Source organism: Meles meles, chromosome 6 (genome assembly GCF_922984935.1).
Source record: "Meles meles chromosome 6, mMelMel3.1 paternal haplotype, whole genome shotgun sequence".
Taxonomy (NCBI): Eukaryota; Metazoa; Chordata; class Mammalia; order Carnivora; family Mustelidae; genus Meles; species Meles meles.
The window spans coordinates 73,830,370-73,853,213 of NC_060071.1; the positions used below are offsets into that span (position 1 = coordinate 73,830,370).

Here is a 22,844-nt window from a genome sequence, read left to right on the forward strand (position 1 = left end):
GCACTTAACTCAATAGCAAACATTTACTTACTTGTAAATGAGTTTACAATTTTTAAATGGCATTCAGTAGATACAATCATATTGGCTATTTAACACAAGTAAAGTGGTATTTGGAAAATTAACTTGTCTACTTGATTCTCTTTATTTTTTAAAATTTTTATTATTTCCTTATTTATTTTAGAGTGAGAGCACACAAGAGTGGGGAGAGGGGCAGGAGAGGGAGAGAGTGTATCTTAAGCAGGCTACACACCCAGCATGGAGCCTGACATGTGGCTCGATCTCACAACCCTGAGATCATGACCTGAACCAAAACCGAGAGTCAGATGCTTAAATGACTGAGCCACCCAGGGGCTCCATACTTGATTCTCTTTAAAGAACCAATTTATAAGGTGTGCATTTTATCTGTGGCTATGTATAATGATTCAATAAACTCAATAGCTGTTAAATCTCTAAAGTAACTATTAAATTCGAGGTAGGATAAAAGATGATTGCAAGACCTCTACCCTGACCATCTTCTCTACTGATCTGTTGCTGTTAACTTCAGAATCACGGAAAGAAAGAGAGGGGGAAACTGTTGAGGGAGAAAGAGGTTGGAATGGGTTTGAACCCACTAGGTTGTGGAATTAGATGCAGATGTAGAGGAGCTCTCCTCTCTCAAATCATTGGGGCCATTGTAAGAGTTCATAGATACCATTATCTAAAGTTATCTCTTGATTAGCACTAGTGGAGCTAAGCAATGATGCAAACCTGAAGAAAAGAATTTTTATTTGAATTTGAAATGCATTGGGTGATTTTTCTTTTCCTACAGCAGATGTGTGGTCCTGATTATATTTTACTCAGGCTATTGCTAAGTTACTTTATATTACCCAAATCTGTGTCTATTGTAGTGGAAGTGAGTGGCTGAGGCATAAATTGAGACCCTGGGAAAGGAGAGTCCCCTATTTTACTTTTGTCACAAGCAAGTCACCTGTGGGTAATCAAGAGTTAATTGAATAATTCATAGGAAACATCAAATGTTAAATTTGTAAGCACTTCTCCAAAGAATATGAATGTCATGGAGCCTACCACTGAAAACTAAAATTCACATTAGCAGTTGGGCCTTAAGTACCTGGACATCAGGCTGGCCTTTCTAATGGACTTGAGTGTTTCTGTCCCAGACATTAAAATGCTCTTGGGGCAGGGCAGTGGAGATTTTGTGGGAAGGAGGACTTAAGTTTTGCTGTTGACCTACTTTTTCCAAAGCATGTTTTGTGGGATTGACCATTTTCCCTCTCTGGAAGTCTTGTTCTCTGATTTGGAAAGAACAGGTGAGCAATGTCTCCTGACTTGCTGACAGTCCATATGAGGTACGCCTATAAAATGGCACAGGCTACCAAGTGTTCATTGTGAGGATGACACTACCTGGTAAAGACGGACGATTTTCATGTGAACTACCGACGAGAAATGCTCCAGAGTAGGTACTGATCAACCTTCTTTAGTGTTTGAGGCACTTTTCTGAATTTCTTGGGATAAAAACCATATCCAGCAAGTTGCTAGTTTCATCTGGGTGTAAGGACAAGCCATATGTTTTCCGTAAACTTTCAACACACTCTCCTTGCAATGTCTGCACGTGGAATCGTCTCAGAAGTGTAACCAGGACGACTTTCATCATCACCATGGCGATGTATTTTCCTGCACAGCTACGGGGCCCAAAACCAAAAGGCTGAAAATACCTGTAGGGAACCTATGGAAATGATCAGACAGTTAGCCAGAGTCATGCAGTCTCTCTTTGATTCACCCTGAAACCACCAATCGGTCAGAACGCTGTGATAGAGTCCAAACCATACTGTTCCTTCACTGAGATGAGTGAGTGTAACTAAAGTAAGTTCTTTTTTTATCCAGTGTGATTTACCCCGTGATATATGCCCAACTTGGACAGTCCCTGCTTTTGCTTTTCACATTAATTTGCTGGGATAAAGCAATGCACATCCCAGCAAATTAATTACAGCCAATGTTAGCACATTCAACTAGGTCTGTGGGATAGCCACAGCTTTATTACTCTACTGCATGTCACCAAGGCAGAGATTTTTTTTTTGTGTGCAAAGGTGTTGATTCCTGGCCCATTAGTGTCAAGCATCCAAATATTTTTAGATATGCAAAAAATTAATGGGGACCACATCTGTCTGTCTTGTTACCCTCTGTGTTTACATAGTACTTGGCACATAGTAAATGTTCAATAAATTTTTGTTGACCAGTTGTCAATATAGCATGGGTTGGTCACATAGAAACAGAATGAATTAGAGAACTGGATTAATTGGGATCAGGTTTATACATCATACACAAATGGAAAAAGAGGAGAATGAGGGAAATACCTGGAAAATCTTGGTTAATAAGCATCATGCCTAAAATTTGACATAACTGAAACAGAATCTACACTATATTTCAGTGATAAAAAAAAGCTGAAGCTCTTCTAGGTACTGAATTCCATTGAGAATGGGAACTCGGGTTCACTGGGCCATTTGGTTAACCAAAGACAGACTGTGAAAACTAAATCTTTTGGTCTCGTTTGATTTCCATCTGAAGCACAACTGGATTTTCCTTTGCTTAGGTGGTGCAAGAGTTGAATCTACATGATTACAAAGAGAAAAGTTGAAATGGAAAAGTATACAAAAGACAACATTTGTCTCATGGAAGCCAAATTAAGGGCTGGACCTTTGACCCATTGTGTGGCCACCATGTGGATGCTTCTCAGAGCTGGAGACCCAGCATTGTTGGCTTGAGGATGGTAGTCTTGTCCTAAACTAGAGGAAACATGTGCTTCTGGTGAGGCAATAGAGGGAAACAAGTAAATAGAATGAAATGTACATGGTGCAAACACAGAACCAGAGAGGATTTAACAGTTGGCATTTTTAAGAGTGGCATGCTTAGCTTTAAGGAAGAGCTCTTACATTCTTTGCAAAGTTTTCAAGAGTAAATTCATTGGGCTTGGGGAAAAACTCAAGTCTATGCATTCTTCCAATATTCAGGATAATGTTAGTCCCCTTTTTCACTGGGTAGCCATCGATGACATCATCCTGTAAGGCTTTGCGCATGACCAAGTTCACAACAGGCTGGTACCGCATGCTCTCGTAGATAAAGTTCTCCACCACTTTTAATTTTTGCATGTCATCAATCCTTACATCTCTTTCACCTGTGGGAACAGGTAAACAGGACAAGGAGGTAATGGTAGTTACAATATGTGATGGGCATTAAAACTCCCATAGTTTCCACAGAAAAGTCTGCTCCTGGCTGAAAATAAATTTTTTCTCTTGATTCTAATGCAAACCAGCAACCTAGGCTGAATATATCATTTGGTTCACAGCATGTTTTATAAAAATTCAGACTTGAAGCTAATTACTATAAAACCTAGGAGATTTCATGGAAAAGTCTGGATTTCTAGAAAAAATCAGAAAACCTGGGGATACTGGACCCACATCCCTGCATGGCAATGACGGGCTGACCTTGAGTGACCAATGAGCCCTTTAGAGGGGCATCCACCTGCAGTTTTATACAGACCTATACAGTCTGCTTCAAACTTTCATCTGCCTGGCCTCTGAGGTCTTTGAGTTTGGTATCCTCCTCTAAATTCTAGGGCACATTCACTCCTTCTCTAGTCAAAGTGAAATGGTGAATTAAATCCCTTTCAATGAAATTTTCTTGTCTGGTCACCTCTGCAGTCATCTGCCTGGAATGCATCACTCATAGCCCCTTCTTCCATCTCATCAAGTACAACCTACTGCAGTAGAGTGCCAAGAACCTCTCTCCCTACCAGAGCGAAACAGGTGCTTCAGCTAAACTCTGGATGTGCTAGGGTTGACAGATACTTCCACTGTTTCAGATTGGCCTGACACTGGTCAGAGAGGCTTGGATTACTCCCAGAATTGGCAAAGCTTCAGAGCATTCTCAAATGGGTTACCAATTTGCAGAACCAAAATCAACCCAGGGTCCACAGTCAGCTTTGTCTCCTATACAACTATGCCATTCAGAAAAGTTCTCATTTGGGCGCCTGGGTGGCTCAGTGGTTTAAGCCGCTACTTTCGGCTCAGGTCATGATCTCGGGGTCCTGGGATCGAGTCCCGCATCGGGCTCTCTGCTCAGCAGCGAGCCTGCTTCCCTCTCTCTCTCTGCCTGCCTCTCTGTCTACTTGTGATCTCTCTCTGTCAAATAAATAAAAATAAACAAAATCTTTAAAAAAAAAAAAGAAAAAGAAAAGTTCTCATTTGGTTAAGAACTGTAACAGCCCTTCACTTTGCATACTGCTTTTTTTTTTACACTCAAGTGTCTCATGGGGTACATTTATCTGGGGTGGGGTGGATAGAAGTGAAGAGGATAGAGAAGATAATCAGAGGCATTCCCTAGGAAGTAATTAGTATGTATGTGTATCTGGAGGAAGCACGAACACATGGACAAACGGTTCAGCTGTTTTCCATCTTTGTAAAGGTTTGTTGGAGTGTCAGGGGGACATCATAGGGCACAAACACTTTTCACCTCTCAAGGAAATTGTATTAAATGTCCATGGTTTCAAGAACAATTTTCCCCTTGTTGCCTGAACTCCATCATTCTATGGCTCTCTCTTCACTCCACAGGGCTTGCTTATTAAGTTCTTTCTCCTGCCAGCCTGTGAGCCCTACAGGTATAGGAATAGCTCTGGCTTATTCACTGATGTCCCCCTATGCCTGACCCAGAACCCAGAACCTGACAGGGGGCACATGAGAAACCATTCTGGAAATTGGGGCTTGGATATTATTCTGGCTTTCTGCTATCTGTCTTCCCAGGTAATTTCCCATCCACAGCAACACATCTGTAGCTACCTTCTCTGAAATTTCCCCTTACTGTCAACTATTTCAAGTAACACTCAAATGGCTTTAAAAAGATGGTGCCTCTCTGCAACCAAGTAAGTCTTTTCACAGAGATTGTATAAGGTCAAGAGAGAAAGGTCTTTATCATTATTGATATCTCTTCACATGTCAGAAATGTGTTCCTAAAAAGATCATCTATGTTGGGGCGCCTGGGTGGCTCAGTCGGTTAAGGTTCTAACTCTTGATTTTGGCTCCTCATGATCCCAGGGCTGTGAGATCAAGCCCTGCATCAGAGCATCCTCAAATGGGCTACCACTCTTGCAGAATCAAAGTCAGCCCAGGATTCTGAGGCAGCTCTTTCTCTCTCTTCCTCTTCCCACCAACCCCAACCACCCGTGCTCATGGTACCTGTGCTTGCTCTCTCTCATTTGCTCTCCCTCTTAAAAAAAAAAAAGAAAAGAAAAGAAAAAAGATTATCCACATAAAGGACATTCCAAATAAGGAATTCTGGTTTTGTTCCGCAGAAAGCAATTTCCTTCAAATGTGACAGTGTTTGTATGGAAGGGGGTGGCAGCGTGCGGAATGATGCTTAGGCAAAGGCAGAACAGAAAATTTAGTGTCAGGAAGAGCTGAGCAAGGACTTGGTGGAGGGGGAGAGGGTTGGGGGGAAGAAGGGTCCAGCATCACTGGATTTGGGGGGAGAGGGAAACTGATCGTTCTTGTGCCTTTGCTGTCATCCTCCCCTTGTCCTTCTGCCACTGACTGGAAGTTCATTTGTAAACAGACTGCTTGAAACCCAGAAACACTGCTGTAGATGATAGCCAGTTCCCTGGAAGGAGCCACAAAAGCATTTGGCCCTGGTAGGGTAGGCAGAAGAATATACAGCAAAGTATTAACAGTGGTTCCCCCTGGGGAATGTAGATGAGGCTGGTGAAGAGAGTGGAAGGGGTCAGGGAATGTCACTTTCTGCTTTATACATCTCTGTGTTATTTAATTTTTTTGCAATGAGGATGCACTATTTTTATAATGAAAAAAAAAAACACAGTAAGGATGGATTTGCGATCTATCTGGCATAACCAAGTGTGGCAAAATGACTACCTTTATTATTCTCTGGATGGATTAAAATAAAGATTTTTTTGAAATCAGATTCTTAGGACATAAAAAGCTGAGGTTCAAAAGGAATTGTTTTCTAAGCTCTATTATTATTTGATCAGTTCTTACCAATAACAGTCTGGATCTCCTTCACTATTGCCTCTTCAACCTTAGGGTGCTTTGCAATGAGAAATAGCATAAAAAACACAGAGACAGACATGGTGTCTGGTGCTGCGACCAGCATTTCCAGTATGCACTGGTTCACATTCTCTCTTGTCAGGTCACCACGTTTCTGAACAATTGCAAGAAGGGAGAAAAGTTAGAAAAGGGACTCAAAACTTCCAAAAAGGAGGGGAAGGGACAGTCAGAATCAAAAACATCAGTAAAATGAAGTCATAAATATTACACCTCTGTAATTGACTATGGACATTTTTCGTGATAGGCTTCAGGTGAAATCAGAAAAATTTAACCAATTATCTGTATTTACTGTCTCTGGGCTCCCCCATTTTCATATTTTGTACAGTGCAGACACAGTAGTTTCGATATTAAAGGTCAGTCTCACCAGAATGTGCAATGAATGGGCTCTTTGAGTCATCATTATAGAAGTACTAGAGCAGATAAAAGCAGAAGTATGCAACAATTACAAGAGGGGATCTTTACACAACCTACACACAGTCGAGTACATATATTGTGTGGGAATTATGGTTAATCCAGGTCAATACCTCAGCAAAAATCAACTCGGTGGCAAAATCCATATAGTCTTCCAGTTTCTCCGCTGTGGAAATTCTATGTCTTTTTTCTTCTATCAGAATTTCCATGGCATCTTTCAAATCCTTGCTAAAAAAAAAAAAAAAAAAAAAAAAAGGAAAGTGTAACCTATCTGTAGTCAGTTAAGACATCTAGAAAAACGAATTCATTTTTTTTAAGATTTTTTAAAAAAAATTTATTTGAGAAAGAGAAAGCATGAAACATGGGAGGATCAGAGGGAGAAGCAGACTTCCCACTGATCAGGGAGCCCAATGAGGGACTCAATCCTGGGACCCCGGGATCATGACCTGAGCTGAAGACAGTTGCTCAACCAGCTGAGCCACCCAGGCACCCAAAAATGAAATCATTTGCCATTTGTTTAAATAAAATTATCTGCTTTAATTGGTCTTTAGCACTCATGAATTACTGAATTTAAACTTAATTTTTCGCAAAGATCCTTAAATTACATTTTCATTACATTTCATCTGAAGGAACCAAATTTAGCTAAGATTTGTAGGTACTGGTAGCAAAATGAAGGCTGTAACCTCTAGTTAAGGGTTGAAAGCTGGTACCATAATGATAAATCCAATCATGTTTTCTGATTTTTGATGGGTCCAGTACAGTGTCTAAGTTGAAAAAGAAACCCAAAAACCAGTGAAGGTCTTTGGTGGGGGCATGCACTCACCAATATGCCCCAGGCACCCTCACTTCCTGTTGACTCCTAACCACCCAGCCCATTTCTATTTGCCCAACTCTGGAAACAATTGAGTTTGAGATTTCCTATTCTAGAAAGTGAACACAAGGGATCAAATATTATTCTTGATATTTACTCCTGTACCTTGCAGTTTCTGCCACATAGTAAACATGAAGTAGATATTTATTGATTGATTAGCCATAAGAGTATGTATATTATATGTGCTTTGATGGTGTGGTAATGGGAAGAACACCTTGGAAAGAGAGAGGTTCTAGTTCAGATTGTTCTCTTTCTATGTGACCTACTTTACATCTCTTACATCTCTTTTAAAGTGAAAGGCTCAGACTCAATGAACAGTAAGTCCATCTTAAGATCTAGATTCTATGCTTGCCTTTGTCTTAAACCGTATGCATCCACCTGTAAGTGTATTGTTTACCAATCTCAGAGCATGCTATTTTGCATTACCTTACATGTACAATAAATATTTCTTTCAAAAATTTGCTGACATGGTCACCTGTACACCTTGTGGGTTGTGCTGACATAAATAACCTCTATGTTTACTCCAGCTCAGCAGGAAAAGTAAGGGAACATTCTTTAAGATTCTTCCCACTTTTTGAAGTTTCTTTATGGGCATCCCAAGGAAGGTTTTTGTTTTTTTTTTGGTGTTGTTGTTTTTTAAGATTTTATTATTCGTTTGTCAGAAAGAGAAAGCACAGGCACAAGCAGGGGGAGCGGCAGGCAGAGGGAGAAGCAGGCTCCCCACTGAACATGGAGCCTAAGATGGACTTGATCCCAGAACCCTGAGATCATGACCTGAGTTGAAGGCAGACGCTTAACCAACTGAGCCACCCAGGCGCCCATCAAGAAAGGAGTTTGAACATTTGAAGAGGTATTCTTCAGGCTAGTATAGTAACTGTGTCATTCAAAATGAGGCTGCCATCTATTGTGAATCTCTGTAAGTGTGCCTGTAGATACATACATACCTCCAGAAATACACCAGGGATAAATTTACTTTCATTCATTCATTCATTCATTCATCTACCAGTCCATTTACTCAACGAATATTTATTGAAACTCTTACATAGAAGGGACAGAAAATCACTCATTTGGTGGGCTGTGAATGCTCATAGCATTCCTACCTGAGCCATGGCCCCTAAATTTATATCGAGGAGTTGTTGAAATGCCCTAAGGCTATAAATTCATGGAGAATTCCTTGATGGAACTGCAGCCATTTCTGACCACCTGCGTCCTCCCTGGGCCAGAATTGAGACCTATGAATGTCCATTGGAATCCTCCCTATTCAGGTTAGAAGCTGGTCTTACATAAATCTATTCATCTGAATTTATATGCACTTAAAAACTGGGAGAATTGAGTTCATCGACAGTGTTCAGGAAATAGGAAATCTCCGACTTACAAACATGTATTGTAAGAATGTATCTGTGGGTCTGTGGTTTGGAACTCTGAGTGTATTTTGCATCCAAACAGGTTGGTTAGGTTATCAGTCCAGGCGAGGAACACTTATTTAAGGTGTTCTGTGGCTAAAAAAAACCCTTAAACTTGCCAGAGTAAAAAGTAGAAAACAATACTGCTGTAATATTGGGAATTAAGACAGGCAGAAGTATAAAACTGAATAAATAGGGATGGGAGTAGATGTCCCAGAATCCTTTCTATCAGTATATTTCTAAAAAGTACTGGCATGACAGAGAAAGACAACTAATATATGATCTCATTTATATGTGGACTCTTAAAACACAAAACCCTAGCTCAAAGATACAGAGAACAGATTGGTGGCTGCCAGAGGTGTGGGAGGGGGGTAGGGGTGGGCAAAATGGCTGAAGGGAGTCAAAAGGTAGAAACTTCTAGTTATAAAATAAGTCATGGAGACATGATGTACAGCATAGTGACTATAGTTAAAAATACTGCATTACAGGTTTGAAAGTTGCTAAGAGTATAGATCTTAAAAGTTTTCATCATGAGAAGAAAGTTTAGTAGTGAGATATAATGGTGATCATTTCACAATATTTAAAATTACTGACTCATGATGTTGTTTGTATACCTGAAAGTAATATAATGTTTTATGTAAGTTATACTTTAATTTTAAAAAAATAGCTTTATTACAATGGGCATGGGTGGGAGAGGAGATTAAAAGATTTCTCTCTGTCTTTACTGCTCTAGGACATAGGATATATAGATTAGTGTACTAACAACTATTGGCAAATATTATATACAGAGGAATGTTGTGGAGCTAATTTCTATAGAAACCTAAGAGAAACCATTATATAGTTTCATGCAATAAGTTTCAATGGGCTTGCTGGCCAAAACCAAAACCAAACTAATGACCAGGAAGCATAAAATGAGACTCTTCAAACCACTGCCAAATTTGAACATATGGAAGTGATGAATCCTTTATCTCATTGATTCAAGTCACAATAAGCTCTGGTGAAAACTAAATGAAACATATAAAGACCCAAGTGTCCAAATCACCTACTTAATATTCACCAACCACATGAGAATATATAAAGCAACATCAAGTTGGCTTCCTTCCTGGAGACTAACATTATTAAGTTTCAAAATACACAAACAGGATAAAGTTGGGTCTTCAAACAAGTTTGGGAACTTTCAGAGATGGATAATTTAAGATCATCAGGGACATCTGGGAGAAGATATGAACAGAGGAAAGGAGAAAACTATCATCTTTAGTGCCTTCTATGTGCCATCCTCTGTGATATTGCCCTATATATATGCTCTCATTAATCTATATCTCTTTTCTGGAAGGTAGGTTATATTTTACTTTAAATAACTGCCCAAGACCAATTAGTTACTAAGCGGTAGAGACAGGATATAAACCAGGTCTGTCTGCCTCTAAACCTCATAATCTCCTCACTGATGGTTAGAGGGGCAATGTTTAGTGGCTGGCTCCTTACACTCTAGAAACCTATTCTTTAGCCTGTAGGTCATTGGGCATTTGTCTAGTTTCTGTCTAGACTTGTCTATAATCAAGGAAAAGCCATTTAATGACAGTTTCAGGATCCCCCAAAGACTAATATATATGACTAAAAAAAAAAAGGAAATCACACATTTTGTTGAAGTCCATTATATTCATTGTGAAAAAATTATTTTGGGACTACTGTTAATTCCTACAAGTTGAATTATGTTAAATTCATTCAGAAGCAACAGGGCTATAAAATGATTTTGTGTTTCTACTTTCCAGAAATGAAAAGAGAATTTTTACAGATAATAATGATAGGTTTAGCCAACCCATCTCATCAACTGAAACTACACTGTCATGTCCCAATTCCAGACATGGGGCTCTCAGACCACCCACTTGGCCCCCTTGTTGAAAAGCTGCCTGGGCCTCAGGCTTCCCTTACTCCAGTCAGGCCACCACATGCAGCCAAATCGCTGTACAGTGTGTCATCAGCAACTTAATTCACAGCCCCCCTGTGGGTTCTGAAGAGCAGAAAGCTAACCAAAGAGGCCAACAATAGCAAAGACACAACCCAAAGTCAATCCAATCTCACTGATAAGTTTTCCAAACTTGTGTTACTTACACAGACTTTTCATACTTTTTGTATAGCCAAGAAATCTTAAAGAAGATGTCTGGTTTGAGAAGGAGAGCTTGCCATGCATCAAAATAACCCTGGATTTTAACCACGATGGCACTTTCTGGAAAAACAAAACAAAGAGCAGAGTAGTTGAGCAAAAATGTGAGCCCAAGAAAGTTATCTGAGAAGAGAAGTCCCCTGTATAGAGTCTCTTACCAGCGTGGGCTTTAGTAGGTGTTTCAGCCATATGAATGCCACTAGACAAACCAACATTAACTTATTCTGCTTGACATCTAAATCAACCAAGTTAACCAGAGTTTGCAAGTTTTCAAGTTTGTGTTAGAGACACAGCCTAGAATCTCATGTCACCTCTTTGAGTGTCCAACTCCTTCCTGTTTTTTTGGACTATGGGAAATAAGAGGGACACCAGTAATTATGGGTGTCATTGGCCTCAATTCTGACACCTGGGAGGGCAAAAAGCCACGTCACTCTCCTGGTTACATCTTGGTCCAGAGTATAGAATTCATCTTAGTATCCCTTGTCCTGAGCCTCATGCATAGTCAACTCCTAATGAACATCCTTTAATTAAATTGCATGTTTGGGGAAAGAAAACTCCTGAATTTTTCAAATTGTGCAAGAAGGAAGGGAACAGACGTTCCTTTTCAACTGCTAAATACCAGTCACCATGCAAAATGCTTTACAAAAGAGACCTCATTTAGTCCTTACAATCTTGCTAGGGGAAGAATATAGTGTCATCACTTTTTCAGACCAAGAAACTGGGAAGTTTGCCTAACACCATACAGCCAGTGTGGCAGACGGGTCCTTAGGCTGGAGTCCAGCCCTATCTGACCTCAGAGCAATGTTCTTTCCTCTTGCGCTCTGGCTCCCTCAGGCAAATTGAGAGTTTAACTAGGACAGGGTGCGGAGAAAGGGAATCAACATAACTCTGCATGAGTTTTGCAGATTCTTAACATCACAGCCTGTATCCCTAAGTTTACAGAGAGATTTACATCCTTCCTAAGAACCCAGGCCAGCCAGGAACGAGACGAAGCAAGACTAATAAAACACGGACTTGCCTGACCTTTGGAGAGCGGCATGTAGGACAGGCCAGCCGGGGTTAGAGTTCCTGTCTGAAGGGGATGAAGCAATGGGTGTGACTAAAGATACTCAGAGTTGAATGGGGCTCCCATCCAAATGACAGGCGAGGTTTCTATGACTCTTGTGGGGAGTAAATAAAGAGCAGGGGACGTGAGGTAAGCCGAGCTGGAGAGGAGAAAAGGAGGCTTATAGCTTATCTGTTCTTCCAAATGTGGCCAGTGAGGCAGCAGGTGTGACAGCTCAGCTGCTTTGGGCCATTGTTAAAATGAGGCCCTGTTCTCGTGCCGGAAGTGTTCTTCCCTCAGACTTGGATGTGGCTCCCGGTCTCCCTTCATTTAGGCTGATGTCCAGGTGTCCTCCCTGTGCAATCCTTTCCTGACAACTCTCTCTGGGATAGCCACACCCACTCCCTCCACCCCATGCACCTCCTTCTTCACTTTCTATCCCCTTGCCCTGCTTCGTTTTTTCTTCAGGGCACTTAGTACTGCCTGATGTAGTATTAGATATTTACTTGTGTCTGTTTATAGTGCCACTGGGATGTGACCACCTTGAAGGCAAGGACTTTATCTGTCTTGTTCACTGTTCAGTCCCCAGAACCTAGAACAGTGCCTAGCATAAATAGGCAATTAGCAAATATTTTTTGAATGAATGCATGAGTCGGCAAACATGCTAGAATTCAGGGGAAATTACGTTAACCTGGACAACAGCAGCATGGAATTAATCCAACTGATTAGTGTTTATTTTTTGGTGGTGAATATTTGTTTCTGTAGTATAGTGAAGGGAGTAGCTTTTTGAGTAGGACATTCTTACAAGAGTTGTTATAATGCTACATGACAAACTCCATATATAAAGCAACTTTTTTATAGTAGATACTAAACTAATAGTAGCTCTTTTTATCATTTCCAGCAGCATCAGCACCAGCACCATTATCGTACAGACAAAGTTTTCATGCTTAGTAGCTTTGAGGGAGGACTATATATGTATATTCATGTATATCTGCACATGTGTATGTGTGTGTGTGGGCTTGTGCCCACAAGAATGGTTGGAATTGGTTAAATATATCTGTTTGATTGGTGGTAGGGTATATTCATGGCCAAATGAACTGATCATATTTGTCAAGTTTTGACTGTGGGTAGAGTCATATTTCCCAGAGCAATGAGGAGATGGTCCCTCCTTACAGAAACTTATAAAGGAGCAAGGCAGACCCTCCTTACAGAAACTTATAAAGGAGCAAAGCAGACAGTCTAGGGGGAAAAAATCAGAAGAATACTTGGAGATGTTTGAATACGAGCAATGTACAAAAGCAGCATTATCTCTCCTTGAGTCTGTCACCCGCTCCGTCCCCTTAGTCAATAAAGGGGAGCCTGTCAGTTCTCACGTACCGTCCAAGGGGATCCCCAGGAAGAGAATATTGGAGGTGTCCAGCATGATACGCCGCATGAGGGTCAACACATCGATGTACCCCAATTCGTTGCTGACCTCCTCCAGCCTGTCCAGATGCGTGAGGATGGATCCAACACAAACGGTCACCATGCGCACAAGGCCCGGGCCGGACAAAGCTGAGGGGAGCATGTCGGAGAGGGAGTCACATGAACTTAGGGACACACACAATCAGCTTAGTTTGGCCTTTTCTGTGTGGAGTTTCACCATACATGATTTTTTTTAATTCAATAACTTGGCAGAAATTTTCATGTCTTTTTGAATACTTTTCTGCATTCTCCTAATTTTTTACAAACATGCATCACCTTTATGGGAAAAAGTGAATGAATGAATGAATGCATGAAAATCTTAAAATATTCAAAATTAAACTCTTCTTCATGTTATGGCAAATCACTTGTGAGACTACAAATGACACATTTAGTACTTATGGCCGTGAATCACACATCAATGATTTTCCATATTTATTGTATATGTATTTCTCTAAAGAAGGTCTAGATTTGGCTAGGGAGATGTTTAGATTTCTTTTTTTTTTTTCAAATATTTTTTATTTATTTGACAGAGAGAAATCACAACTAGGCAGAGAGGCAGGCAGAGAGAGAGGAGGAAGCAGGCTCCCCGCAGAGCAGAGAGCTGGATGCGGGGCTCGATCCCAGGACTCTGGGATCATGACCTGAGCCGAAGGCAGAGGCATTAACCCACCGAGCCACCCAGGCGCCCCCCTTTTTTTTTTTAAATATTTTTTATTTATTTGACAGAGAGAAATCACAACTAGGCAGAGAGGCAGGCAGAGAGAGAGGAGGGATGTTTAGATTTCAACAGGTGGCAGGGTATTGCTATCGAACTACTCAAACTGGCCCTTGACTATTTGATCTAAAGTGCTTCCTGTTTAATTGTGGTTTATGCAGTTCAAAACACTAGTCTTAGAAATTACCAAAAGTGTTCTTCTCTTAATTTTGGTTTCTCTTCAAACTACTTCTAGATTTGTTTTACTCAGCCAAGGTCGTGACAACTAAGCAAATTTTTGTTTGTGTACCAGTCTTCCCAACTGGCTGGGAATTCTTGAAGTGCAATGACAGCCTCCTATTAGCACTGTCCTTCAAGTCCACAGTACATGGTGGCCTTCAAATCCTATTTGTCAAATAGAGGAATGAAGTAATGAAAGGATGGGTGAATAAATGAGTAAAGACCGAGTGAACTGGCTCTGCTCTAGGTCATCTGGGTAGCTAGTGGGTCATGGTGGTAGATGATCTGTCTAGAGAATTTAACTCTTAAAACCCTTCTTTCTCCTATTTTTTTTAAAGTTTTCTTTAAGAGTCATCTCTCCTACTTTTGTCTTTTATTATTCAGACTTACTGTTAAAGTCAGTTCTTGAAATGCAATGAAAAATCCTAGGAAAATTTGTAGCCATAATTCTTTCTTAAAAAAAAAAAAAAAATCAGTTGTACAACAGAATCCCCTGAAGGCAGACTTTGCAAATAAGAAAGGAAGCCTGGTGAGCAGTTCTAGAGTCCTAAAATTTCTACTTATCCGTGAAAAAGGAAGGTTGGGTTGGTAGCATACTTTCTGATTTTCATACTTTCTGACTCTCACATTCCCAGGTGGGATTCCTTAATGATTCTTTAATGATTCAGCCCTTTGTGTGGAAGGGTTGGCTTGGAATATCACTGGTGGTTTCCTCCCATACCAATGTATGACTTGCCTCTCTGTCCAAGAGCTGGAAGTCACGTTTCAAACATATAAGCAAAGTAATATCATTGCTTATAGGCAGTGGTCTGATGTGGATATAATTTTAAATTTTTTTTAAAGATTTTATTTATTTATTTGACAGACAGAGATCACAAGTAGGCAGACAGGTAGGCAGAGAGAGAGGAAGGGAAACAGGCTCCCCGCTGAGCAGAGAGCCCGATGTGGGGCTCGATCCCAGGACCCTGGGATCACGACCTGAGCCGAAGGCAGAGGCTTTAACCCACTGAGCCACCCAGGAGCCCCTATAATTTTAATTTTTAAAATGTGTGGAAAAGTACTGAATCTTATCTAGGTTAAAAAAAAAAAGTGAGCAAGTAATCAACATAATTCCTTCACTGTGGAGAACTCTCCTGGCAGTTACAGGAAATACAGGATATTTTTTGCCCCTCCACCTACATCTTTCCAGGATGGGCCATTTGCCTAGGCTGCTCTTCATTATCTCTCCATAGGTAAGCCCAGGGAATCAAAGCCTTCATTAATGTTACTACTTTAGATACCAAAATGTACCCCCACATTTCTTTTTTTTTTATTATGTTATGTTAGTCACCATACAGTACAACATTAGTGTTTGATGTAGTGTTCCATAATTCATTGTGTGCATGTAACACCCAGTGCTCCATGCAGTCTGTGCCCTCCTTAATACCCACCACTAGGCTCACCCATCCCCACGCACCCCTCCCCTCTAAACCCCTCAGTTTGTTTCTCAGAGTCCATAGTCTTTCATGGTTCATCTCCCCCACCAATTCCCCCCCCCTTCTTTTTTCCCTTCCTTCTTCTAATGTCCTTCATGCTATGCCTCATATTCCACAAATAAGTGAAACCAAATGATAATTAACTTTCTCTGCTTGACTTATTTCACTCAGTATAATCTCCTCCAGTCCCATCCATGTTGATGCAAAAGTTGGGTAGCCACCTTTCTGATGACTGAGTAATATTCCATTGTGTATATAGACCACATCTTCTTTATCCATTCGTCTGTTGAAGGGCATCTCAGCTCTTTCCACAGTTTGGCTATTGTGGCCATGGCTGCTATGAACATTGGGGAGCATATGGCCCTTTTTTTCACTACATCTGTATCTTTGGGGTAAATACCCAGTAGTATAATTGCAGGGTCATAGGGTAACTCCAAATTTCTGCTATATCAGGAAAATTAATGAGAAACATAACTCTCGAGGGAGATTCAAGAAATGCCTGGGTGGCTTAGTCAGTTAAGCATTTGCCTTCAACTCAGGTCATGATCTCAGGGCCCGGGAATGGAGCCCCACTTCAGGTTCCCTGCTCAGTGGGGAGTCTGCTTCTCCCTCTGCCTCTGCTTCTCACTCATGTTCTCTTTCTCTCAAATAAATAAAATCTTAAAAAAAAATGCTTGGGACTCTCATTGATTACTAAAAATGTCAGACACAGCAGGGGACTTTTAATAAGTAATTAGACCTCTACTTTTTTTTGAAGACCTCTATTTTTGGCATTTAATATGGATAGTTTTATAATGTTTTTATTAGAAAATCTGATCTTCTATATACAATGTTTATCTAAAAAAAGTCACAAAGAGATGTTCATGTCATTCTGCTTAAAATCTTGATTTTTTTTACTATAACTTTTGAGATAAACTCACTCGGTGCCTCCACCTAGGCCTCATGATTACATGTGTCCATGACAGGCACAAGGGCCTACTTATGGACATACAGTGCTGATCCACCCTTCTCTGTCTTGGAGTATCCTGTTCTTTCCTTCTGTGGAATGCGTCCTTGTCAAACTTCTTAATGTAGATAGCTTTTATCTTCTTTCAAAACTTATTGCAAGCATCTGCTCCTGAAAAAGCCTCCCATGACCCTTCAGAATACTTTACATGGCCCATTTTTTCTGTGCCTTGTAGCACTCGGCACACACCACTAGCATAACATATCACCTAGGATGATATTTGGTGATATGATATCTGCCCCTCCCCCTATTATAAATTCTCTGAGGGCAAGGACCATTTCTTGGCTATCATTGTATTCCGGGTACTCACTAAGTTTGTGGCAATTTGTTACAGCAGCACTAGGAGACTAATACAGTGGAGTCTACAGTAGAGTTGTATTGAGCCTTGATGGGTAACTGTAGAGAGAATCAATGCTCAGCTTTGTCAGGCATAGATTTTCCCGGTCCCAGTAGCCACATGGGAGGCATCCAGGTTCACTACAGAGACTGGCTAGAGGGAAGAATGTTGCATGGTCAGGCCTAAGATCCATCTAGCCCCAGATTCTATCACTGACAGTGTTTCCAGGGCATGATTATCTTTCTTGATGTTGATTTCAAAGACTGGCCATGTGTATTCCCCAGCTGCTTCATTTTCCAGTGAAATACAGTAAAGGGGCCTAGATAAGGAGCCTTGGGACCAAGTCTCTGCTCATCTATTATTTGCTATGTTGACTGAGTAAAAATCACAACCTCTCTAGAACTGCGTTTCCCCAACTATAAAATTCAGAGACTGGATGAGATGATATATATAGTCCTTCCTAGTTCTAAAATTCTCTAATTTTATTCACAAATTGCTTTCTGTTAAAATATCTAAGATGTCAGTCAATGATTCAGTGAACACATTGTTTGGCTATGTTTAAACCAAACATGTGACTGACACACTAAATTCTTAATTGAAATGATCCCAAGTACAGAGCTGTAGCTCTTCTTCATGTCTGTGGAATTGCTTTGTGTATCAACAGGAAGAATGGAGTTTGCGGTGGTTAAAAATGTAGGCACTGGCATTGTCTTCTGGGCCACCATTTGCTAATCTGGGGACCTTGGGTAAGTTACTTCAGCTTTCTTATGTGTAAAATGTAGGTGACAAGAGTATTTACCCCATGGGGTTGCTGTGGGATTAAAATGTCAAGTACTTAGAATAGTGCCTACCATATCTTATTATTTCAATTTAAGTGATGCAGCAGAATTTAAGTTCCAGAAAATGGGCTCATTTGTAGACAAAAATTTATAAACAGAATGTCACCAGCATCTGATTACCTTTTGTAAAGAAAGGACGAATGGCTTTCCAGAGGGTTGGATTATTGTTAAATATGATGCCATTTTCATGCATTCCAATGCACTGCAATCCAAGTTTGCTGCCGAATCGGGAGCTGTAGTGACTGTGCTTCATTATGTGGAACATACTTGAGGACCTACAGAGACAGCAAAACTTTGTGTTAATTTTGAAGCGTCCAGAGAACTCATGATGGTGATCTTGACTATCAGGTGGCTTTCTTAGCAAATGTATGTTGCTCTAAATGCTAAGCATTCGAGGGGTGCCAGTAGGTTAAGTGTCCAATGCTTGGTTTTGACTCAGGTCATGATTTTGAGGTCTTGAGATTAAGCCCCAGGGTGGACTCTATTCTCAGCACGAAGTCTGCTGGAAATTCTCTCCCTCCCCTTTTGCCTCCTCCCCTACTCATACCCTCTCTCCCTCTCTCTAAAAATAAATAAATAAATAAATCTTTTTTTAAAATGCAAGGCATTCTAGTATTCATATTGAATAGTGTTTGTGAGCATAAGAGCATCCCTCTCCAGTTGAAATATTCCTACTTACTGACTCCCTGCTTGAGTATCACCAAAGATAGAAAACACACACACACACACACACACACACACACACACACACACACACACCATTCCTTATGCCCCTCCCCTTTTTTTCTCATTCCAAATTACAAAAATACTAACCACGACTGGGGTCAGAGCTGCAAGGCTCTGAGTCCCAGAAGAGTCCAGCCCCACTCCAGACAGTTACCACCCCCTGCAGGATTGAGTCTCAGAATCCTGAGTTCCTGGAATTGCTGAAGTCTTCTTCTGTTTGGAACAAGCAGTTTTTCCTCATACCACCTATCCTCAGAATCTCTCATCAGGCCTAACCTCTCTGGTGGGTATCACACTGGGCTTGAAGGAATCTCTTGAGCACTCATGGGTCTGGCTTCACTGGCTGGGCTGGGCCTGGAAGGCTCTCTGTAGTGGTGGCAGCATTTATCTTGAGACTCTACATTCCATCCTGACTCATCAAGGTCTCCAGGGTCACAGAGTTCTTTCAGGATATAGGGCATGGTGAGGCATTGATAGCCCTTTAGGTAGCAACACTGGGACCTTGCCAACAGTCTTCCTTGAACTTTTCACCTCCTCTTCACTGTTTTGCTTCCATCCCCTGCCATGCCCAGCTTTTAAGGCCTGGGAAAAACTAGGGGGGAGGCAGCAGCTCCTTCTGTTTCTCTCCTCCCTACACTTTTCCTCCTCTAGGAGCTACTTCCTGCCCCTCCACATCTGAGGGAGGCAATTTGGGCATGATGAGGCACTGAAAATTAGAAAATGTTATAAAATTCAAGCTGAAGAAGTTATAGGAGCCTACACATGTGAGTAGAGTATTATATTCTTAGGACAGTGGGATAGAATTCTTCTGTAGGGAGAGACTGACTCGCTTTGTTGAGAAGATGTTAAGACTGCTTAGGAGTTAGCCTATGGCATTAGAATGATAAATGAGTAATTTAAGTAATAATCAAAAAGGATAATAGACAAAATAATAATTATTCTCTTCAGGATAAATAATAGGTGGGTTTATTGGAGGGTGGGTGCAAGCAGCATGGGGAGGGAGAGGGTGGGGAGCTGAGATGAATGCTGTAGAGTGAAGATTTGTAGAGAGAGGACTCCTGGCTCAGTACTCAGCAAAAGAAGTCTGCTGTAATTTATGAAGTTGAGAATTACGGGGTAGATGGAATGAATTCATTTTTCACCTGCCAAGAGAAAAATTAAGAGATGTTACAGGTGACTGCATTTCCTGTGGCATGGGGCTTTGGCTGGAAAATAGGTTCATGCAGGGCCCAGAGGGAAGCAGGCTAGCTGCACAAGGGCTAAGTGATGGCTGAGGCCATGGATGGCATGGGTCAGGAAGCCAGAACTCCAAGATGGCATGTGTTAATAAGCTATGTGGCTAACACTTCATGAGCTAAGCAAGATGGACACTACATGAAGACAGACAGGACAGTGTTTACTGGAGGATGGAAAAGATAATAAACAGGACATGTGGTGCTTGTATGTCTATTGTTTTCATAAATGCCAATATCATATTGTAGGTATAGACCCCACTTGGAAAAAAATCAAATGAGGTTATCTAAATGATATTGAAGAAAGTGGGCAGAGTGAGAACAAGAGGCAGACAAAATAGTGCAGAAGGGGGTGCAAGCTGCCAGATCCCCACATCCTCGCCCACAGTGGTGCATGGTCATGGCTGAGTGAGTGAAGGAAGGGAGGTCACACGTCAGCCACTTCCTTTCAAGGCCCAGCCCTTCCATACAGAAGGCTGGAGCATGCCACTTCAGAGGCTTGGGGCCCTCCAACATCCCTGTGCTCCTAAGTAGATACTAGGAACACAGAGTACACGGAGGACTGCAGAATTTGTGCTCAGAAAGTCTCATGTATCGTCCTTGGCCTCCCTATGGTAACAAAGCCTGTTCCAAGCACATACATTACCCAGACTCCTCTGAAGTGCATGGTGACAGGTTCTTCAGATCATAAGACTGATGTCCAAGTACGTATATGTGGACAATATGGCCAAACGCAAATTCCCCTTGGTAAACTGTAAGCATAAGCAGATTTACTTCTGTAGTATATTTCCGCTCAAGTATATTCAAGTGGATCGCCATTTTTCTTGGAGATAGGGAGAAAATGGGAGGGAGCAGGGTTTGGGAATTTAAAAGAGGAGGCAGAGTGGTGAGCAGAGGAGGAATAGAGGTTTTTGGCATGCAACCATGGGAGGTGTGAATTAAGTGGAGGCAGGGTAAACTGTCAGGAGTCTGGCTTTTGGCGGTGTTAACAGTGCCAGAGCCAGGCCATGTATAAATGTCACTTACCTGTGTATGCTCTGGTGGAGATTTCAGGCAAACCCCAAGTGACATAACTCTTAACCTTGGGGCTTAAGAACTAAACTACTCAGGTCTGCCAGGTAAGTTCAAATAGATCTCCCAAAGCTTTTTTTTCACCTGAGAATTATAAATTACTCCATGTCTCTGAGACCAGAGTGGAGTTCAGAGAAAGAGATCACAAAATTAGAAAGGAACTAAACATTTGAACAGAGGAATAGGAAGAAAACAGGCATATTATTGCAAGAAAGCAAAGTATATCTGTAAATGTCTCTCTGCTACTGCAAAGGAGGGAGAACCTGGGCAGGTAGAGGGGGGAAAAAAAAACCTAACAGCATGGTGCCTTAAATGTGCAAAATCAAAATACATAAAATATCACCTGTGTTACATTTTAGACGCTGTTATTTTTTTTCTATTTGTGTGACCTTAATATTTATATAAGTTTTCACGTGTTCATTGTGACTTCAGTTCTTCCTCTCCACTTTTCCACTGAAATTTTGTTTTTCAACTGCAAATTCTCCTACTATGGGATGTTTCTGAACACATAACCCTTAGAGATGGGAGTGGCCATTACAGTGTATGTACCTAGTTCCTACACTGGGCTGGAGTGACCATATTACCACTTGCTCTTCCCTCTTAAAGTTGATACTTGGTTCCTAAAAGGATGACTTTGCCTTAATGAGGTTGTTCAGTTAGTGCTTGTGAAAACACATTCCCAAAGAAGGCATTGGGCCAAAGGAGCTGGGCTCTGGCTAAATAGATCAGGCTGCAGGCTAAGAATTAGCCAAATCCTAACATTTATGATGGTTCCGTAGTCCTATTTAAATTTTAAAAGAAAGACCCTGAAATAATGTCAGTGTCAAAAAATGAAAACAATTATTTTATGAATAAATTATGTACTAGATAATTTCTTTAAGGAAAAAAATTCTTATTTTCAAATCAAAACACTCTCTATTAAGTCAGATGTTCTCTCGATTCTGGATATTTGTCAAATGATCCCTGTGTTTTGCACAAGTTTTTTCTCTCCCTAGCAACAAAAACAAAAATCCCGATGCTTCTGTTTATATTCTAGGGAATTAATTTGACTGACAAATAGCTAAAACTTTGTCCTGTATAGAAAAATCATGCTAGGAGAGGACTGAAAATCTTATTAATAGATTTCAGGACTTTAGCTTCTCTTACCTCTCCCTACCTTAGTCTATAATGACAACAGAAAGTAAGTGATTTGTACATTCTTTATTCACAAATTCATATCTAAAATTTTTAAGTGTTCAGAGGTAAAGCAGAACACTATTTTTTCTGGTCTGACCCCTAGAGCTTTTATATATTGCATTTAGCCACATTAGCCTGTCCATTTACTTTGAAAAATTACTAATCAATTTTAAAAAGAGAACAAGGGACCCCAGACTTAAATCCTGCTAAAGGTGTATTAGTTACTAAAGAGCTAACTTCAGACATAAATGTGTTCTTTAGGGGGCGCCAACAACTCAGTGATTTCTTTGAGTCGGAGGCTCGGACTTGGCAAGGGACGAAGACAGAAGTGAGAGACCTTTCGGGAGAAGACCGGCTGCCGGTGAGCAATTTAAAACCAAGTCTTTGATCAAAAGTAGGCTGGCTTTATCTAACCAGAATAAATCAAGAAAGTAAAGAAAAGAAAGTTGGTGAAGAACTAAGGACTCCAGACCAGAGCTCTCAGGACATTCAGGAAATAGTAGAGACATTGCTCCAGCCTTGTGGGCTAGCCTGTAATACCAGTTAAGGGAGAGGTTATACTGACTGGGAGAGTAAGGACTTCTTA

At 40.9% G+C, this 22,844-nt stretch overlaps 1 protein-coding gene across 1 annotated transcript in view; it reads right to left on the reverse strand.

Moving 5' to 3' along the window:
• Window positions 1–1,368: 1,368 nt before the first annotated feature.
• LOC123944553 (aromatase) overlaps window positions 1,369–22,844 on the reverse strand; it is a 33,617-nt gene continuing 12,141 nt past the window's right edge. The window contains exons 3-9 of the mRNA XM_046009758.1: window positions 18,174–18,328; window positions 13,376–13,552; window positions 10,902–11,016; window positions 6,632–6,746; window positions 6,039–6,201; window positions 2,928–3,169; window positions 1,369–1,723 (exon numbers count right to left, since the gene is read on the reverse strand). Coding sequence (XP_045865714.1) covers window positions 1,475–1,723; window positions 2,928–3,169; window positions 6,039–6,201; window positions 6,632–6,746; window positions 10,902–11,016; window positions 13,376–13,552; window positions 18,174–18,328 — 1,216 coding nt within the window. The 3' untranslated portion in view covers window positions 1,369–1,474. The remainder of the gene's footprint in view (window positions 1,724–2,927; window positions 3,170–6,038; window positions 6,202–6,631; window positions 6,747–10,901; window positions 11,017–13,375; window positions 13,553–18,173; window positions 18,329–22,844) is intronic.